Source organism: Heteronotia binoei, unplaced genomic scaffold, assembly GCF_032191835.1.
Source record: "Heteronotia binoei isolate CCM8104 ecotype False Entrance Well unplaced genomic scaffold, APGP_CSIRO_Hbin_v1 ptg000067l___fragment_4___debris, whole genome shotgun sequence".
Classification (NCBI taxonomy): Eukaryota; Metazoa; Chordata; class Lepidosauria; order Squamata; family Gekkonidae; genus Heteronotia; species Heteronotia binoei.
The window spans coordinates 27,001-46,182 of NW_026799988.1; the positions used below are offsets into that span (position 1 = coordinate 27,001).

The 19,182-nt window shown below is 40.4% G+C and overlaps 1 protein-coding gene across 3 annotated transcripts; it reads left to right on the forward strand.

Moving 5' to 3' along the window:
• Positions 1–1,153: 1,153 nt before the first annotated feature.
• UBXN2B (UBX domain protein 2B) lies at positions 1,154–16,285 on the forward strand. Of its 3 annotated transcripts, none has more exons than XM_060263410.1 (9): positions 1,154–1,441; positions 3,977–4,080; positions 4,470–4,541; positions 5,529–5,691; positions 7,181–7,267; positions 7,847–7,956; positions 8,597–8,734; positions 13,647–13,808; positions 14,063–16,285. In XM_060263410.1, the coding sequence occupies exons 1-9, from the start codon at positions 1,319–1,321 to the stop codon at positions 14,073–14,075; spliced, it is 972 nt and encodes a 323-aa protein (XP_060119393.1). In that variant the 5' UTR covers positions 1,154–1,318; the 3' UTR covers positions 14,076–16,285. The 3 variants fall into 3 exon arrangements, with proteins under 3 accessions (XP_060119393.1, XP_060119391.1, XP_060119392.1); XM_060263408.1 differs by having other exon boundaries at positions 1,159–1,441; positions 13,974–16,285; XM_060263409.1 differs by lacking the exon at positions 4,470–4,541 and having other exon boundaries at positions 1,160–1,441; positions 13,974–16,285.
• Positions 16,286–19,182: the final 2,897 nt, after the last annotated feature.

The window sequence follows — 19,182 nt, forward strand, 5'->3', positions numbered from 1 at the left end:
AGCTTCCAAGCAATATAAAGTCATTAGCTACTATACAGACATGTTCTAGAGCAGCAGCCATGAACATCTGTAACAGCAACTGAATTCTGTAGCATCTGAAACTACCAATTTTATTTCAACAAATCTTTCATGGACCTACCACCCACAATGATATAACAGATAATGTTAGGTGTGTTACAGTACTATGCGGAGCACAAATATGTACAGAAAGCCATCAAAAGAATAGAAGAATACCACAACTATTCAATGTTAGTTTGGTAGTTATTACAACCAGTAACCACAGTGATGATGAAGTATAGTAAGATGTGTCATATGAACAAATACCTATACAGTGCTATGCTTTGGCTGAGAGCCAGCAGCATCACTAGACTTACCCTTGAGGAATGTTCAGAGGCAACTCTCTTACACTACATTATTCAGGCTGCTGATTAATTTAAAATATTTAAACCAACATTATTTTATTCTGGATCTCGAGATAGCCGAGATAAACATTACTTCAACAGATTAAAGATGCTAGAAATATTAGTATAAAATGTAAACTAGCAAAATATGATAAATATAAAAAAGGAGAATTCTAAGAGCAAAACTAAAGCGGCAGCAAATGCAATAATAAAAGCAGGAGATAAAACTAAAAAGTATTCCAGGAACTATCAAATGTAATATCCCACAGTGTAAACAAAAGCAGCACCAGAAAAAAGACAGGTAACAGCAAAATACCACATTTGAAAGCATTTTAAAAACTTTAGAACTCTAAAAACTGTAGGGGGGGGGGGTTTACATAATGTGTAGCAAAATTAGTAGATTCTGACCTGGTAGTGGCACCAAATCTCCAGTCTACCAAGCCAGCAGAGCTGATCTACTATGGTTGGCTGCCACTAACCTTTGGTTGGCTTCTCTTCCTGCTGTTATCACAGTTACATACAAGCATGATATATTCAGGTAAGAAGCTTTCCCAACACGTTCTGCCTCAATTACACTGCTTTCTGAATTATTCCTATCTGGGCTAGATCTCGTCCACGAAACCTTTTTTAAAATGCATAAGGGATTTTTTTTTTTTTTTTTTTAGAAACTCTGGCCGACAAGCGCTCCCTCCCTCTTTTGATCCACGCCCTTTTTCAGTGCCGTTTTTCCCCCCAACCCCACCTCACCCCGGTTAGAATATGGAACGGTCCGAAGTGGTCCTGCACCTGGAATCCCGTTGCTATGACAGCCATAGCTGCCGGAAGAGCTCCTCACTGATCCCGCCCCTCCTTCATAGCACAACGCCCGGGTGCAGGGAGCGGCTCTTTCCCTGCTGCTGCTGTTGCTGCTGCTGAAGATGGCGGACGAGGGAGCAACCTCTGAGCAGCAAGAGGAGGAAGCAGCCCTTGGGGCAGGCGAGCTACGGAGCGAGAAAGGGCCCCGGGGAAGCGGCCGGCCCCCCACTGTCAGGGATTTACAGGTGTGGAGAGCAGGGAGAGGAGACGTGGTTGGAGGCGGGAGAAAGGAGTGTTAAGGAAGGAGCCCTGCTGGTATCGCCTCCCCTTCCTGATTGTCGCTCCGCCTCACATGGTGAAAAGGGAAATGCCCGTGTTGGGTTATTTCAGTGGGGACGGTGGAGACTCAGCCTGCGGGAGTGAACGGAGAAAAGGCAACGTTGTCTTTGTGAGCGCTTTCTAGAGAGTGGGCTGCTTATTTTTAAAAGGACTTCTTGTTCTATTCTAACTGGTATGCTATCTTGTATTTTCATCTTTGCCAGCCAGTTTGGCTATTCCAGAATATAAAGTTTTGGAAGCCGTATTGTCTCTGAAATTCATAACAAAATGAAATCATTCATACAAACATCCTGGAAACCTTCCTGATCAGCGTTTCAGTTTGATATACTGTATTTGATTTTTCCATTTCTGAATATTTGATTTGTTTGCTAAAGTTACTTAACAAACTGGTTACCAAATGTAAGGTAGGATTTTTCTCCATAATGCAAGCCATCATAGAATTGGATAGGCCTGCTGCAATCCTAAATTTGTATATCACAGTTTGTCAGGATAAGTACTTTTTTCTAAAATCAAAATTTTGTCAATTTCTATCAAATTATTGAGGAAAATGACTGACTTTATTGTAAATTTTGTTGTCTTAATTCCTGCTATTCTAGAATTATGGATCAGCATGGGAGGGCCTCTGCTGGATCAGACCAGTGGTCCATCTAGTCTATTATCCTGTCTCACGCACACAGCGGCCAACCAGTTCCTCTGGAGGGCATAGTGGCCGAGGCCTTCCCCTGATGTTGCCTCCTGGCTCTGGGATTCAGAGGATTAGTGCCTCTGAATGTGGAGGTTCTCAGTCACCATGGCTAGAGGCCATTGATAGACATCTTCCATGAATCTATCTAATCCCCTTTTAAAGCTGTGGCCATCACTACATTCTCTGGCAGTGAATTCCACATTTTCATCTCTCTCTGTGTAAAGTAGTATTTCCCTTTGTCCATCCTGAACCTACTGCCCATCAGCTTCATTGGATGCCCTTGCGTTCTAGAATTTTGGGAGAGGGAGAAAAAATTCTTTGTCAGCTTTCTAAAAAACAAAAGGTAAAGGTTTGCAAACACCAGTCATTTCCAACTCTGAGGTGACATCACATCACAACGTTTTCACGGCAGACTTTTTATGGGGTAGTTTGTCATTGCCTTCCCCAGGCATATGCACTTTACCCCCAGCAAGCTGGGTATTTATTTATTTATTTCGATTTATATCCCGCCCTACCCCACCGAAGCGTACTCATTTTACCAACCTCAGAAGGATGGAAAGCTGAGTCAACCTTGAGCCAGCTACCTGAACCCAGCTTCTGCTGGGATCGAACTCAAGTCATGAGCAAAGCTTGGACTGCTGTACTGCAGCTTACCACTCTGCACCACAGGTCTCCTTTGTCAACTCTCTACCCTGTAGGTAATTTAAAAACTTCTATCATATCCAGTGTTACCTCTAAGCTGTTAGTGTAAACCAGCACGCAGGTTTTTAGGTTCCACATCACACATTTTTGTCTTAGCTCAGGAAGGATGGCCCCAGAGCAAACTCATTTATGCAGTAGCCAAATTGCTCACAGCTTTAATGCCAGTAGCTCACAAAGTAGAATTTTTTCACAAGACTACACGGCCAAGAGGGAGCATTGGTCATGTCCCCGCCCCCTTAGTCGTCTCTTTTCTAAACTGAAAAGTCTCAGACTTCCCAGCCCTTCCTCATAGGGAAGGTGCTTCAACCCCTTAATCATCTTAGTTGATCTTCTCTGTACTTTTTCTAGCTCTGCAATGTCCTTTTTGGAGTGTTAAGCACTTATGAAACACTGCTGTTCATAATACCGTTTGGTTTGTGAAGGAATAAACAAAGCACATAGCAACACTCTTTTTATCTCATAATCAGTTGCAATAGCTCATGCTGTGCACCTTTCTTGCATTATGGAGGTCTGCCTCCAGATGTGGCACAAAAGAAAAGCAGCTGCCACAAAACTTACAAGAAAAGCGGGGAATTGGGCTAAATGCTTTGTCTTGTAGTTACAGTAGAAGTTGCAATGACAGAGCTTTAGTTCTCCCATATCACTGCCAAATTTTTGACCTAGCGCATTCATATTGTTGTGGGCAACTTAGAAAATGATATGATATAAAACTCCTAAATATATTAAACATATGGACAAGGACTATATGGCGTTTTGCTGGAAGTCCAAAGAGGCAGAAGGCACTTGTTACCATATGTGGTGGGCTTACAAAAAGGCAAGAAAATTTTGGAAGGATATACATGCAGAGATTCATAAAGTTTTAAAAATTAATTTTGAAATGAAACCAGAGACTATGTTACTGGGAAACTTAGCAGTGTGGTACGACTGCAACTCATTGAGCTTGAGTGGTTTATTTCTTAAAAAGTGTGGTAGAAGTATGACATTATTACTGAGCTTGAGTAGTTTATTTCTTAAATTTGTAAACACTGCCTAACACATCTAACATTTCATATAGCTTGCATTGGCTGGATTATATGAAGATGAAATTAAAAGGCAACCATCGCATTCTGATAAACCAACAACTAGAGTGACCAGTCATCCAAGATTACCAGTTCAAAGGTAAAAAAGAGACATTTTTATTATATTTTAGGTAGTGTTAACCATGGTGGAACAATTCTTGTAAATGGCATAAGATTTCTTAATGTAGAGGTGCATGTTTGTAGATTATTGAATTAATAGTATTTCATTAAAAGGCCAAAGAGGGGACAATGAAGCACCCACATAAGCTTGTAAAAATCCTGAACAAACTGGGATATGATTAAGATGATGATTTGTGGCAGACTTATTTTTGTTATTATTTTGGGTTTGTCAGGCTTGTATGTGCCCGTTATAAGTTATATAAATTGCATAAGGGTTGGGATATCACAGAGTTCCTGGCAACATAATTTTAACGCAAGATTGGTGGTGTAATAAAATAAATGGAATGTTACATAAATATTTCTTGGCAGTCTTAAAATTGACTCCTTCAGAAGTTTGAGAAAACCAGAAAGAAGTATGAGTGATGACAAGGATAACCAAAGGTATTGTAAACAAACAAACTTTAATTGATATAAATCATTCATAACTAACATATGTTTTTACATTTTTTTCACTGTGCCTTTCTTTTATTTTGTTGGAGATGGTGAAGTAATTTCTCTGCAAATAGGAGCATATATTATGCTGTTTTTTGATGGGTTACATAGATCTAAGATGTACATTTTAGATATTTGATTATAATGTGCCTTGGTTCTGTATGTTATAATGTGGTATAATTTTTCTCAGCATCTTTTGTGCGTGTATGTGTTTAAATTTTTGCCATTTGGAATGGTTTCTCAAAGTCTATTTTCTTGTCACCTGCTCAGTGATAAATACCTCTGTGCCTGCATTTTAAAACCACAAAAACAAGGGATTTATCAAGCACACAAGGAGCTGCAAGATGAGGATGTCGTACCACATAATTGCCATAATGGCTGCATTTGACAAGCTTATGCTGGTACATCTGCAACTACCATATATGAAACTACATTTAATTGAAATTCAATTATATCTTCCATTAATGAAGCCTTGAATTTGTGGGTTAATGATTAATGTACCTTCTAAGCAATTTCCAGTTGTTTAACTATCCGGGTTTCACATGCGTTACTCTTTAGTAAAGTAATTCAAAAAGCTTAATCAAAGTAATCCAAAAAGCTTAATCAAAGTAAGCGAAGCTAAACTTTTTATTTAATTGGTAAAATGAACTTGAGATTTATTGGCCTTACAGTTTGAATTCTGGCAGCAGATCATTTTTCAGTCCTGCAGTGAAAATCTGTAATATGGTTACTTAACCTTCATCAGTACAATAATGCAGTGTATTACAGTTCTTAAAACAAAAACAAAAGAGATCTAGAGAACTTAGGAAACTTACTTGAAGAATTGTTGACTGTTCAAAAATATGCTTGCCTTTGTTTTGGTAACAGTATTTTGGTTGGAATGACACTGAAAAATTGTCACTGATTAATTCTCTCTCTCTCTGCTTGTGTTTAAAGGTATTATTCAGGTGATTCAGAATATAGGGGACTCCAGGTAGTTGGATCATCAAATATAACTCCCAGCAAAATTGTTGATGAACTTTTCAAGGAAGCAAGAGAACATGGGGCAGTCCCTTTGGATGAAGTATCGAGAGTTTCAGGGGATTGTCATAAAGCTAAAGTGCGTATGTGCACTAATTTTAATCAGGGAGGAGCAGACGTTTTAATCCAGTGTTTTACTTAGCAGAATGCTAATGTCATTTATAAAAGTAGGCTACTTGATTTGCTTATATTAAATAATTGTGCTTAAATGGTTTAATCATAAAACATGGATTGAATTTGCAGAAGGAAGCATGCTTCCTTTTAAATGATTATCTTTTGATGCTAACATCCTGAACTTTGTTAGTGGTGGAGATTAGGGGGAAGGAGCACTCTTCCTAACAAGTGGTAAATAGCAGCAGGTATGCCTGGTTATTTCAACTCTTTAAAAAAAAAAACAACCCTAAAATTACAGTGCAGTCCAAAGCAAAGTTATATCCTTCAGAGCCCACTGAAATAATTTGGTTTCAAAGGGTGTATCTGTTTAAGATTATACTTAGTGTAAGAATGCTGGTGCTTTTTTACTTAAAGGACTTAAAAGATTTATATCCCATCCTTTCCAAAATCTAGACCTAGCATAGATGTTGAAGGGCCAGTGCTTCATTCCATACATGAAAACTAAAATAGGTAAATTATAGACCTTGGAAACTGCTTGTACCAGCCATCTCCTTGCAGGAAGGGAAAATGAAATCTGTTTCATAGTCTATATGATAGATTTATATTCTGCAGTAAAAAAAATGGAGTTGCGAAGGTCAGTTGTGCACTGCTAAGCACACAGAAGATGTGCATCAGGGACCTGTGGCCAATTAGCAGTTCATTGCCTGTCACATTTGGGTCAGCTAAGGCATCACACCAAAAATTCCACATCCTAACTATAGCTTAGAACACAAACTCACAATTTCAGAGTCTGACTGTTCAAGTAAACCAAGGCTTAAATCTCTTTTTCTGCTTTTATTTTCTGTATACTTAGGACTCAGCTTAGTAAATTCACTTCCAGCTCTGAAGTATAATGTTAGTTCAGATGTTGTACCAAACCAGAGGCTGCAAATCCATTTCAGACTGGCTTCTCATTCTGATTTACTAGTTCATTGCAAAACCATAATACAGTGTGATGTCTCAAATTAAGCTTTTGTGTCTATTGCCGGAAACCTGGTCTAAACTAGATGCCATGTTAAATTGCTTAGTTCAAACCAGTGTTCTCATTATGAGAGAGCATACCCAAATGTCATCAAGACAGAAAATATGTTGTTATGCTTACTTAATTACATTATTTGATCATGTTTGAATTAGTCTATTGTTGATTTTTTTGCCAGATCTTTCTGTTCCAGCTTCTAAAAATACTTTGCAAAATATTCATGTTTTGGAATAGAAACAAAGTATTTATTTAATTGAGTACTTGGGAATTGTATAAACCAGAACTTTGTCTTTGTTAATTGTATAGTAGAAGGGCATATGCTGCAGTTAATAATGACAGTGATCCTGTTCATACAATGTAAAATTTAACTGTTAAGTAAGTGCAAGTCAGTATTGTTGCTTTCTAATACAAATTTATATTTTAAATATTTTATTAGTCATTTTCTGGTGGTGGATACAGATTGGGCAGTTCATCTCTAAAGCGGTCCGAATACATATATGGAGAAAATCAGCATGGGCAAGAAGTAAGTTACCATCTGGAGAGCAGAATTTCTTACTATACACTGTAGATGCTACCACCAAAGAACCTCTTTCATAAACCAGATCTACCTGAAGGGCAGTTATAGAAACTCACAGCTGGGTACAAGATGGGCTTCTCTTGGGTAGTACTTAGTACGGACGGTATATATATCAGGGGTGACCAATGGTAGCTCTCCAGATGTTTTTTGCCTACAACTCCCATCAGCCCCAGCCATTGGCCATGCTGACTGGGGCTGATGGGAGTTGTAGCCAAAAAACATCTGGAGAGCTACCGTTGGCCACCCCTGGTATATATTTTACAATATATACAACCACTGATAGTAGCCCCAGTGGCTGGTGTCTGAACTCCTTTATTCCTTTAATGTGAAGAAGAATATCTAAATGGAGATGGTAAGAGTACCATTTGGAGAAAAGGAATATGAGTTTTATAGCTAGTTTTACAGAATCAGAATGTAATTGTTGAGACATGCATATGATTGTCATTTATATAATGAACATATAAAAGTTGTGGCTTTGTAATATATTATATATACAATTTCAAAATGCATCTGATTTATTGATAGGTTCAAATATTGCTAAAATTGTGGAGGAATGGTTTCAGTTTGGATGATGGAGAGCTGAGATCTTACTCAGATCCAGTAAATGCTGAGTTTCTTGAATCTGTTAAAAGAGGGTAAGTTTATGCTGCCAGTTTTGTGACTCTCAACACCAAAAATGAATTTTCATAATTTTGGTTAATACATGTAGAACTGAAGAAATACCAGAACAAAATACCAGACTTACTTGAAGAAGCAGATCAAAGCTGTTAGTATTATATTCCCAAGGGTAACAATCCTATGCCAAGTTTCACATCTTTATCAACAACTGCAGTTAATTTCTGTGGCAACATGAGGCTTGTGAGCAAAGCATGTATAGTTCGTCCTCTTTCTCCTACCCCTCTCACTGACTTCCCTCATTATATTTCCATATTACTGATAATTTTTTTAAAAAACTAGGTGCTTCCTTTATGTTGTGGACTGTATATGAAGATTTAGAAAAACTTGTTAATGTTATGTTAAATTATTATATAAATTATATAAAAGGATGTGATCCAGCCACAGTTGAACCCCTCATCTTCTTGTTAAAACAATTAGAAATAGTTTTGACTATTTTAAAATGTGGACAATTTAAGCTTGGATTTACTCTCCTCAAAAAGAGATACGTATTGGCAATAGAATTAGGGTTACAGCAATTTTCTTTGCCCCCACTCTTTAATTTATATTCTACGGTTCTGGTTAACATCAATAGTTATTGGCTTTGCTTCTGTCATCTAGAGAGATTCCTGTAGAACTTCAACGATTGGTGCATGGAGGCCAAGTAAATTTAGATATGGAAGATCATCAGGAGCAAGAATATGTAAGGCCTAGACTGAGATTCAAAGCTTTCAGTGGAGAAGGCCAGAAGCTTGGAAGGTTGTTCTTTTTAATCTTTCTTTTTTAAAAAAAAGTATGTCATACTTCAGTTTACAATTGAGGTGGCAGTAGACAACACCATAGACCAGGGGTGTCAAACATGCAGCCCGCGGGCCAGATGTAGCCCACAGAGGGCTCCAATCAGACCCTCCAGCAACTAGCTATTGTCTACTTCATTTTACTTTGCCTGTTGTGTTCAGTCGCCATTTTGTGTTTCTCCCTAGCAATCAGTCAGCCAGCAAAGCAGCCTGCCTTGGCTCCTCCTCTCTCCCCCTCCCTTTTCCCAAAGAGAGGAGGAGCCTTAGCCAATGAAAGAGCCTGGCTCTATAGCTCTGCTGGGTGATTAAGTTTGCCAGACTCAATTAATCACCCTGCAGAGCTACTGAGCCAAGCCTCTCTTCCTTTCTGGCTGAGGCTCCTCCCTCTCGTGCCCTGGGGGAAGAAAGGAAAGAGCCAGAGCTTCCTTTGCCCAGTCCCCACCATCGGGAGAAACGCAAAGAAAGCACTTTTAAGACTAGCAACATTTCATTGAAGGTATGAGCTTTTTGCCTTGCTACAGAGAGAGAGGGAGTTTGGTTGGGCTTGTTATGGGTACAACTGGTTCCCCATCCTCTTTTTCCTATATTCATACCCTCCAGTCTTTCTCAATAGGAAAGCATGTGAACTGTTTAAAGGAGCATTAACAACAAGCCAGGGTTAGGCTGAGTGTGTCCAGCCCAGGTTTACTTAACAAATTTCCCTTGATTTTTCTTTCACATTTTCCTTTGATTGGTGACCTTAAACTTAGACTTCCCAGATAGTAGGCTGATACTGACCACTGTACATGACTGTCTCTCTGTTCTTACACTGCCACATAGGAGTTGTAGTTATTTTTCTGGGGAAGACTATAATTTTGTAGAAAAGCACATAGCCCTCAGTCTGTGCCATGGTGCCTTCACATAATCTTGACCAGCACATGAAGCAACTTATGTACAAAAGCTCGCAATGCCCAGCTTCATGTTTTCCTCTGGGTCTGAGGCTCAAAGCATTGACTATAAGATCTTTGTAATGAATGTCTATAAATCAAAAGTAGGTTTGCAACGTACAGATGTGCACACTTGAACAACACTTGAACAGCATATTCAAGATTGGTACAGCACAGACATTGTCTGCAGTTTTCGATGCAGTAATTCGTAGCAAGAGATGACATTTATCAGACTATAAAACAAAATATTGCAAGAGTGCTAATGTTTTAAGTAAAAAAAAATGTGTTTGCCTGCGCCCCCTTTATATAGTTTATATGTCTGCTACCTGACATTACGTTTTAAGACACACATGGCCCAGCCCGACAAGGTCTCATTTATGTCAAATCCGGCCTTCATAACAAATAAGTTTGACACCCCTGCCATAGACCATTCTGTCCAATAAAGTATCTAGAAGTGCACTTCACCTTCAAACATGCAGACCTCACCAGTGAAGGAATCATCAGTCGACACATGTAGGTTCAGGAAGAAGAGAGGTCTGACTTTTTCAGCCAACTCTTACTTTATTTATACATTCTGTCTTGAAGCTACATATTTGCTTAGTACATAGTGTTTAAACAAACAACAGGATGCATCTGTTCAAGGGGGACAGACCATTGTTTACAGGATTCAATACAGTCATCAATTTGTCAATACTGCAAGGGTCAGCATAAAGAGTGAGAATGTGGTTGAACACGGATGTGAGATGCCTGTGCCCTTTTGACTCTTCAGACACAATGCGGAAGCAGGACTCCAGGCTGGTATGCCAGGCACATGGTCGCACCCACGTTCCTGTCTGTGGTCTTTGTGGGACCCAGAAATCAAGCAGTTTCTCAGGGCATGATTCCTACACACCAGCTTGTAAAAAAAGATTTGGGGTTAGTAATTTTTAGTTAACACAAAAGCTGGAGTTCTAATTCTGTTGATGATGAAACTCACTGTCTTTAGGTTGCTTTAAAACTTTGCTGACATCCTTTATTAGTAATATTAAAAAGTCAACATTGTCTATTCAAATATGTCTATTATATCAGCTCTGGGATTCTTTTATTACCAAAAGCTTGGGGAAAGCTATAGTTCATCAACTGAGACCGAAGGAAGATTCTCTACATGACTTGAAGTTTAGATTAACTGGTCCATGCTTTGTAATTAGCATTCAATCTGTTTAACCAGAGACTTTCTTAAAGTGGACTTGTCTTCTTTGTTTTTGACATATTAAGTAGTGATTTATATAGAGCTTTCTTACAATATAGGGAGGGTGGAGTGTATGGCATTGTACCTGTCTGAGGTCCCACCCCTCCTCAAACCCACCCTCTCCAGGCTCCACCACTCAAATATCCAGGAATTTCCTAACATGGAATTGGCAACCCTATCTCCTTCCCTTTATCTGCCCTCTAACTTCAGCTTCCCATCATCTCCCCTCCTCCCTGCTGTCTCTACCTGGGAAAATGACAGTCCTTCTCCACAGTGGGAGGGGGGGCAAAGCATCTTAAATCATTCTCCTCTTCTCCCTTTGATCTACCCTGTGGTAGGTTAGGCTGAAAGTCTGTGACTGGTCTGAAATCACTCAGATAGCTTCCACAGCAAGAACGTAGGTCTGGCAGACCCTGCTCTGAAGCCCTAACTCCTATGTCACACTAGCTGTCATAGGTGGGCTGCTGCTGAATGGTAGCAAGCAACCAGGGTCCAGGTGGAGCTTGAAGATTTCCCGGTTTCACAACTGAACTCCAGGCAACAGATCTCTCACCCCATCCTGGAGAAAATAACTGCTTTGGAGGGTGGCATTATATTCAGATGTGGCTTCTCTCCTTCCCAAACCCTACGCTCCTCAAATTCAATCACAAAATCTCCAGGAATTTCCCACCAACTTGGAATGGGTATCTCTAGTCAGGACTCTCCTCAATGTATTCTCCATCAAAAGCCTTTAGTGGTACCTTTCAGACCAACACTGTCTGATAATGTTGTTAGGCTTAAGCTCCAGACTTCATTCTCATTCACTCATTCATTCTCTCTCTCTCACACACACACACACGCACCTTCTGCTGCCATGGGACATTCCCCCCCCTCTTCTGCTCTTTCCCTCCTCCTCCTTCCCTCAGCCAATTGAGGGAAGGCTTTCTTTCCTGGGGCTGGAGGGTGGGAGTTGCTCTTGAGATTGAGTGACAGGCAGACAATCTCTCTTGAGATTGAGTGAGAGGCAGCTCAGCCAATGGGAGAGTAGGTGAACCGTGGCCAGTCTGTCTGGAGAACTATATCATAAAGGAGAGATAATAGATGCTAGAACAAAACCAGATGGAATTGTAAGCTGCTTCTTTGACAAGAAGTGCTTTTAAACAATATTTGTTCTTAAAATAAATATATCAAACAGCCAACTTTGGCTGATAATTTAAACATGCAGATGTCTTTGCCTGTTGGAAATTTGCTTTATTATTTATACAAAAGTGACATGTCAGTATGCTTGTGCTTCCTAGAGTCAACATTTCAAGAAAAATACTTTCTGTATTATTTAGCAGCTGTAGGTAGTTTCTACAGTCCCAGGATCCCATCTAAAAAATGTTCATTGTAACTGACAATTTCATTCCCTTCCCCAAAGCTATACTACTAAAGTTCTATGACTGACACCTTCTCCCTGCCTTTGCAGTTAGATTATTGACTGCTGTATGACCAGGGCTGGCCCTAGCCCTTGTGGCGTCCTAGTTACAGCGTCGCCCCTGCCCCTAGTCACCGGGCCTGCTGCCTACTCACAAGTAGCCCCGCGTCTGCTGCCTACTCATGAGTAGCCCCACACCTGCCACCTATTCACAAGTAGCCCCATGAGTAAGTGGCAGGTGCACGGCTACTCACAAGTGGCAGGCATGGGGCTACTTGTGAGCAGGCGCGGAGCTTCTCACGGGAAGAGGCAGGCAGGCAAACTAGGTGCTCCCCCCTCAGAGCACGGTGTGACTCAGCCCAGCCCTACCGGCTTCAACGCGGCCATCATCTTATCCTTCTTTGAAGAACACACTGGAGAAGGTTTCTCCCCCTCCCTTTCTGGAACCGGGAGAGGCAGGCAGGCAAACTAGGCGTTTGTCATGGGCACAGGGGGGCCCCAATTCAGCGCCCCCTCTCTCTTGGCACCCTAGGCAAGGGACTAGTTTGCCTAGTGGGCGAGCCGGCCCTGTGTATGACATCACACTAGCTTGGGCAATGCTTCTTGGCTCAGTCCTTGGCTCATTTCCTCCAATAGCATATAACTTTTCTGTCATAGACTTTGTGAGAAATTTCTCCGCTATGTAACCTCTTTTCTCTTTTCTTTGCCTAATTTACCACGTTATTCTTCAGAGATCTGCCTGGCCTTCAGTCCTTTCATTTCAGTCCACTGCCTACTCTTGTCCCCTATTTACCATCATGTCTCTTGTTCTTTCTTTTCACTGAGTTGACTATTCAACAAAATCCCTGTAACCTTCCCATCATTCTGCCAAAGCATATAATTCCTGCTCTCCCTAGGACCTGTGTGGGAAAAAACCTTCAGGGCATTGGAGATAGATAGTTTGCTTGTTGGTTTGGGAATATTTCCATATGCTGTGTCTTTAACTAGAATGCCTGGTTGAAGGTGCATATTTAGGTTCTGTTAAAATACAAATGATGGGGTTGGTTCTCAAATAAATACGTGATTTCCACTAGTTCTCTCTTCCCACTTCAGGCCCCTACCATGTTTTTCTTTAGGGTCCCCATCCCCCATTATCAGCATGTTGTATAAATGGGAGGGCAGGCAAATTTACTCTGGATCCACAATGATAGTAAAGCAAGGGCATGTTTTCATCCAAATGCTAAGTATATTTTGTTTCAGGTTATTCCTGTTTATTTCAGTAGAACATATTTATACATGTTTTACATTGTCCTTTGGTTAAATAACTTTGCTTCAATTGCTTTAGTCTTACTCCTGAGATTGTCAGCACACCTTCTTCACCGGAAGAAGAAGAAAAATCCTTTCTTGATGGTGTTTTTTTGGTTGATGACTCCATGCCAACAACCAAAATTCAGATTAGGCTTGCAGACGGAAGCCGTTTAATACAAAGATTTAATCAAACACACAGGTAAGTTTATGTGTAACTGTTTAACTTTTTACTGTGCTTAGTTCTGTTTTATTATCCATTCTTCTCATGCTGCACCAGGCAAAGGTATAGAATAATTACTGAATGCAACAAATATTTAAATTAATTCAAGGACTAAAATGTACATTCTTCTCTTCTTGCCAACAGGATTTTAGATATTCGAAATTTTATTATCCAGTCTCGTCCTTCATTTGCAACCACTGACTTTGTTCTTTTGACTACATTTCCCCATAAAGAACTTACAGATGAAAGCCTAACACTAGAGGAAGCCGATATCCTGAACACTGTGATTCTTCAACAATTAAAGTAAATGTTGAGTGCAATATAGTTTCTGGAAATGGATAATGTGCCATATTGTTCTATGCCAATGCTTACAGTAAGGTGGGGTGATGGGGGGAGAGCAAGAAGAAACCCTAAAGTTTTTCAGTTAAGGAGATCCGTTGGCTTTTAATACTGTTCTGTCTTCCAGTGACAACTCATCTGAACTGAATTTCAGGGAGCTTTCTTGATGCGTATTAATTTATTTTGTATTCTTCCCAAGCCAGGTTTGCATAAACCTGTGTGAATTTCAGTATTCATTAGGGGCGGGGAAACACTTTTTGCTTTCAAACATTTTTTAAGGATGTAAATGCAATTCTGAAACAAGAGGGCTTTTTTTCTTCAGACTTGGTAAGACTTGAACTACAGAAGAATTTCATGCTGCATTAGCTAACAGCCATTTAAAAAAACAAACCCTGAACCTTATTTATGTTCCATTATGTGGTTTGGAAATTGTCTGTTCACAGGTTGACTTCTTTCTACTTATTTAGCATGATCTTAACACATTCTATAATGTTGTACTGGTAAAATATTTGGCTCATTCAAGCATTCACCTTTAATCTCATGGATTATTATTTCAATTGAGAAACTGATTTGCTGAAAAGATGGAGGATTAGAGTAAGAACATTTTATATGAGAAATTCGTGTTGCAAAGGACGAACGCTAACTTTTGTAAAAAAAACAAGACACCCATGGTAGCATAACAGATATTAAAAATAAGAATCTCAGGGTCTACAATTAATGTCTGAAGATAGATTTGTGGTCATATGAATCACATGCAATTGAGGGCTAATTTATACTACCCACTAATCCACTGTTAATGATATACAAGCTCTATTGTACACTTACCCAGTCATTTCAGTGAAAAGACCTGGTTTGCACATTTTTTAAAAAAATGGATGGCTTCCCCATTCCTGATTATATGCAGGATCTGATGCACTTAAAAGTCCCATTGCAAAGCACTCCCTCCCCTAAAAAAAAAAAATCTTGAATGAGATATTTGTATTGCTAGCTGCTGTTTTATCATTCTGGATTTGCAGTCTCCAGTGGTAGATTAGGTCACATGAATCATTTTCCAAAGTGGTGATTTGATGAAACTCCAGTTGGCTCACGTTAAGACTGTATTCATTTATCCAAGATCATGGCTTGTCTTGTAATTGTCCTCTAATCCAAGTAATAAGGGAAGGCCACACCCAGAGAGATTATGTATGGCAGTTCAGAGTTGCTTCAAGGTTTCATGTAGGAGAATCTACATTCAGTTATCGGCACACCAGCAGTGACACTTCTCTCCCTAAATCTGCATCTTGCCCTGAAGTCTAGTACAAATGTCACCTTCCTGAGATCTCCATGAAAAGGGGGGTGGGCGGAACTTGAAGGGCAAAAAATCAGTCACTGTACGCTTCATCTGCCTTCACCTTTGTCTTTTGTTCCAACCAGAGAGCAGCATTTGGGCTGCAGTCAGATGGGGAAAATGAGGAAAAATCACACTGGACAGAAATCCTTGCATCTGCAGAAATGCTGTGATGGCTAGCCTAGTTTGGGAACTAGATGATTAGATGAAGGTACACAGTTAGAACGATCTAGCTGAGTATACAAATTGTACCTTATTGCCAATCACCATGTGCTAAAAATTGTCCAGTTTTTCATTGCAGAGTAACATTGAGATAATTTAACCAATTTAGTTCCCATAAAGATTGTGTAATGTTGGCTAGTTTTACATCTTGAGGAAGTACCGGGAAGGTTACCTGTTGAAAGTGTTTATGCAGTACAGCTTGTGTTCCATGTTAGTTCAAAATAAAAGAAAATTGTCTTGGAAGTACAGCTTTATTTTCAAAGGAAATGGAAGAACTGGGAAGTGTTCATGTCGCTTTATGAATAGTATCAATAGTCCTTTCTGTGCATTTTAATTGATAATTTTGCAATGTGGATAGCTTTTGTTTGGATCAGTAATTTATTTTAGCATTTTTACTATTAGTTGGTACATGTATCCATAATTTTCGAAGATACAAACCTTTTAAAGGCATCTTCAAAAAGTTTTCTTTGAAATCAAAGAAATACATTGTAAAGTCCAGTGTCTGCATGTTTTAACCAGTCCCAAATTTTTCATGTGTTCTAATCAATAAAGACAATTCTTTTGTTGATAGTGGTTCCATACCTTTCTTTGTATTGGCTTTTAATTAAAAAAAAACTGGGGGGGGGGGGTGTGATTGAATCCAACTTTGTGGCTTGCCTGTAAGCAGAAATCTGAAGAACAAGCTGAATCATGAATAGTTAGTTAATTTCATGAGTTTAATTAATTTCATTTCAGTTAATACATTTTTTTTGCACAGCTAACTGGTCTCTTGAAAACAGCAGGTCCTATGGATTGAAATATTTCACTCCAGCAGACTTGGATAGGAAATTCTAATGGGCAATGAAACAATGTTTTTCTTTCCTTTTAGAAAGTACCTTCTATCTGGCACCTAAAATAGTGCCTGTGCTAGAAAATCAGTTGTTTAGAGCTTCAGCTGTTAACTTTGTTCTCCTTCAGTGAGGGAAGTAATCCAACCTGGTTAGGCCACGTTTCCTCTCACTCCAGACTGGGCTATGCAAATTTGTGTTGACTGTTTTGGCTCAGAGCAAGGCTGACCCTCTAGTTTCGATAGTCCTATCACTCCAGCAGGATGTTTGAGCCTAGTTCCACTTCCTTGGAGATTCTTGCCTTATCGGTATGAAAGACAGGAAAGCCTTGAAGAAAGGCCCCATTGCTAGTCTTAAGAAAAAAGAGACTGGTAAGATAAGCCTGTCCTGCCTGAGGTTCCAGGCATCAGAAACTGGCCTATAGTGGCATAAGTTGCTATCAGTGCTGGCAGATCCGAAGCTTTGGGTTGTTCCAGAGCCAGCCCCCAACTGCACAGGAAAAGTCCAGTAGGAGATCTATCAGGTCCACGACGATCCACTCTTTTGGAGTGTCTTACCTTGCTGGCATGGAAGATGAAAAGGCCTTGAGGAAGGGCCAATCTTAGAAAGGAGGCTTCAAGCATCAGAGACTGGCCAACAGCTGTCAGTTTTGGCAGGCCCAAGGCTTCACATTATTCTGCAGTTGGCCCCAACTGCACTAGAAAAACCTAGCAGAGCTCTACTGGGTCCAAAACTACCATGAGGAGATCACAGTGGGTGCCTTACCCTTTCTGGGTCTATAAAGAGCAAGAGGATTGGAGCTGATGTTGAGATACATACCCTTGAGAAACATGGGGACACTGGGATAAGGACTTCCAAGAAGTCATTCGTTCAACCATAGGATCTATGGCAACAAGCTCTGATAAAGTGGAAGAGGAATGGTCAGAAAATTCTAGCCTTTCCAGCCAGAACATATGTGGATCTTTTTTTAAGTATACTTTCTCTTAACTACCAACTGGATACAACAGAACAACCTAGATAATTGGTGGCGAACCTATGGCACAGGTCCCAGAAGCGACACTAAGAGCCCTTTCTGTGGGCACGTGCGCTTTCTTGCCCCCCCCCCCATGCACAAGGCTTGGCCCCCCTGCCCTCCCCCACTGCCCCCATCTTCTTTCCCTCCCTGGAGCTGCAATACAGCCATGCTCCATGGCCCCCATCCTCCTCAGAGATGCGCCGAGTCGCACTGCACCAAAGCTGGACCCTACTGGCTTCAATGTGGCCGGCATGCCTTCTAACTCTTTGAAGCCCATGTGCGAGAAGGATTTGCTCTCCCTCACTTCCGGCTTCAAAGAGTTAAAAGGAGCACCAGCCACATCAAGGCTGGTAGGGTGCAGCTTTGGCACAGCGCAGCTCGGTGCACCTCTGAGGAGGAGGGGGGCCATGGAACACAGCTGCATTGCAGCTCTGGGGAGGGAGAGAAGGTGGGGGGGACCACAGGGGGAGCCAAGCCTCATGCATGGAGGGGGGTAGGGAGTGCACATGCTCACACAGAGGGCTCTGAGTGGCTTGGTTTGAAGAGGGATTTAAAGAAACAAATGCCTTCTCCAAGCTGGCCGATGGGGCAGTGGGGACTTCAAGAGCCACACAATAGTTGGGAAAGAACCATCTGCAGCTCCCAAATCATGGTTTGGCCACTCCTGCTCCAGGTGGCAGTTGGAGGTTGCTGGTTTTTACAACTGATCTCCAAGTGATGGAGGTCAGTTAGCCTGGAGAAAATATCTGCTTTGGAAGGTGGACCCTGTGGCATTATACCCCTTTGAGCATGGGTGCAGAACAGGGTTGCCAACCCCCAGATGGTAATATAAAGCCGCAAAAAACTTAAAAAATAACGAAGACTGAAAATTATTTCAAAAATATGTGATTAGTGAACTGCCTCTTAAACAATATAATCATTAATATCACTATGAATTCCAAACAACAAGGTAAATGTGCAAGAGAACAAATTTACACCGTCCTTTCAGTTCATCATGTCAGTTTCAGACTTCAAGCGTTCAATGACTATTCATCCGGCTTTGTGGGAAGAATAAAGTGCCAGTGCCCACCAGATTTCATGTGCAGATGATTTTAGTTTTTCAAACATATTTCTTTTGTTGCAGGTGTTCTATTAAAACTTCCATCTTTTAAAAGCAATTTTAGATTCAGTCGGTTTTCACAGTCTCTAACAGTAAAGCTGCCTGTAATACTGTTTCACTTTCTTTCATCTAAGAGATGTTTCCCACTCATCTGCAATCAAAGACATACATCAGTCTAACATATGTTACCAATAATTAATATAATATAACCAAGTCAGATAACAACTTACCAACACACAAGGAAAGCACTTCTCGTAGCACTAGCTCTGGAGAAAACTCTCAAAGGGTTTCCCCACACATTCTAGCTTATATTATCACAATTAAAAACAGCTGGTAAAAATTTAAAGTGACATTTAAAGTAACATTTAACCAAATGGAAATAGGAAAAAGAGCTGGAAGCCCTACACCATTTCAAAAGCAAAATTGAATAACATAGAAAGCATGATAAATCTAGTGCTGAATGTTAGAACCCATGGGTTTATATTCAATCTAGTGCTGAATTTAAACCCATGGGTTCTAACACA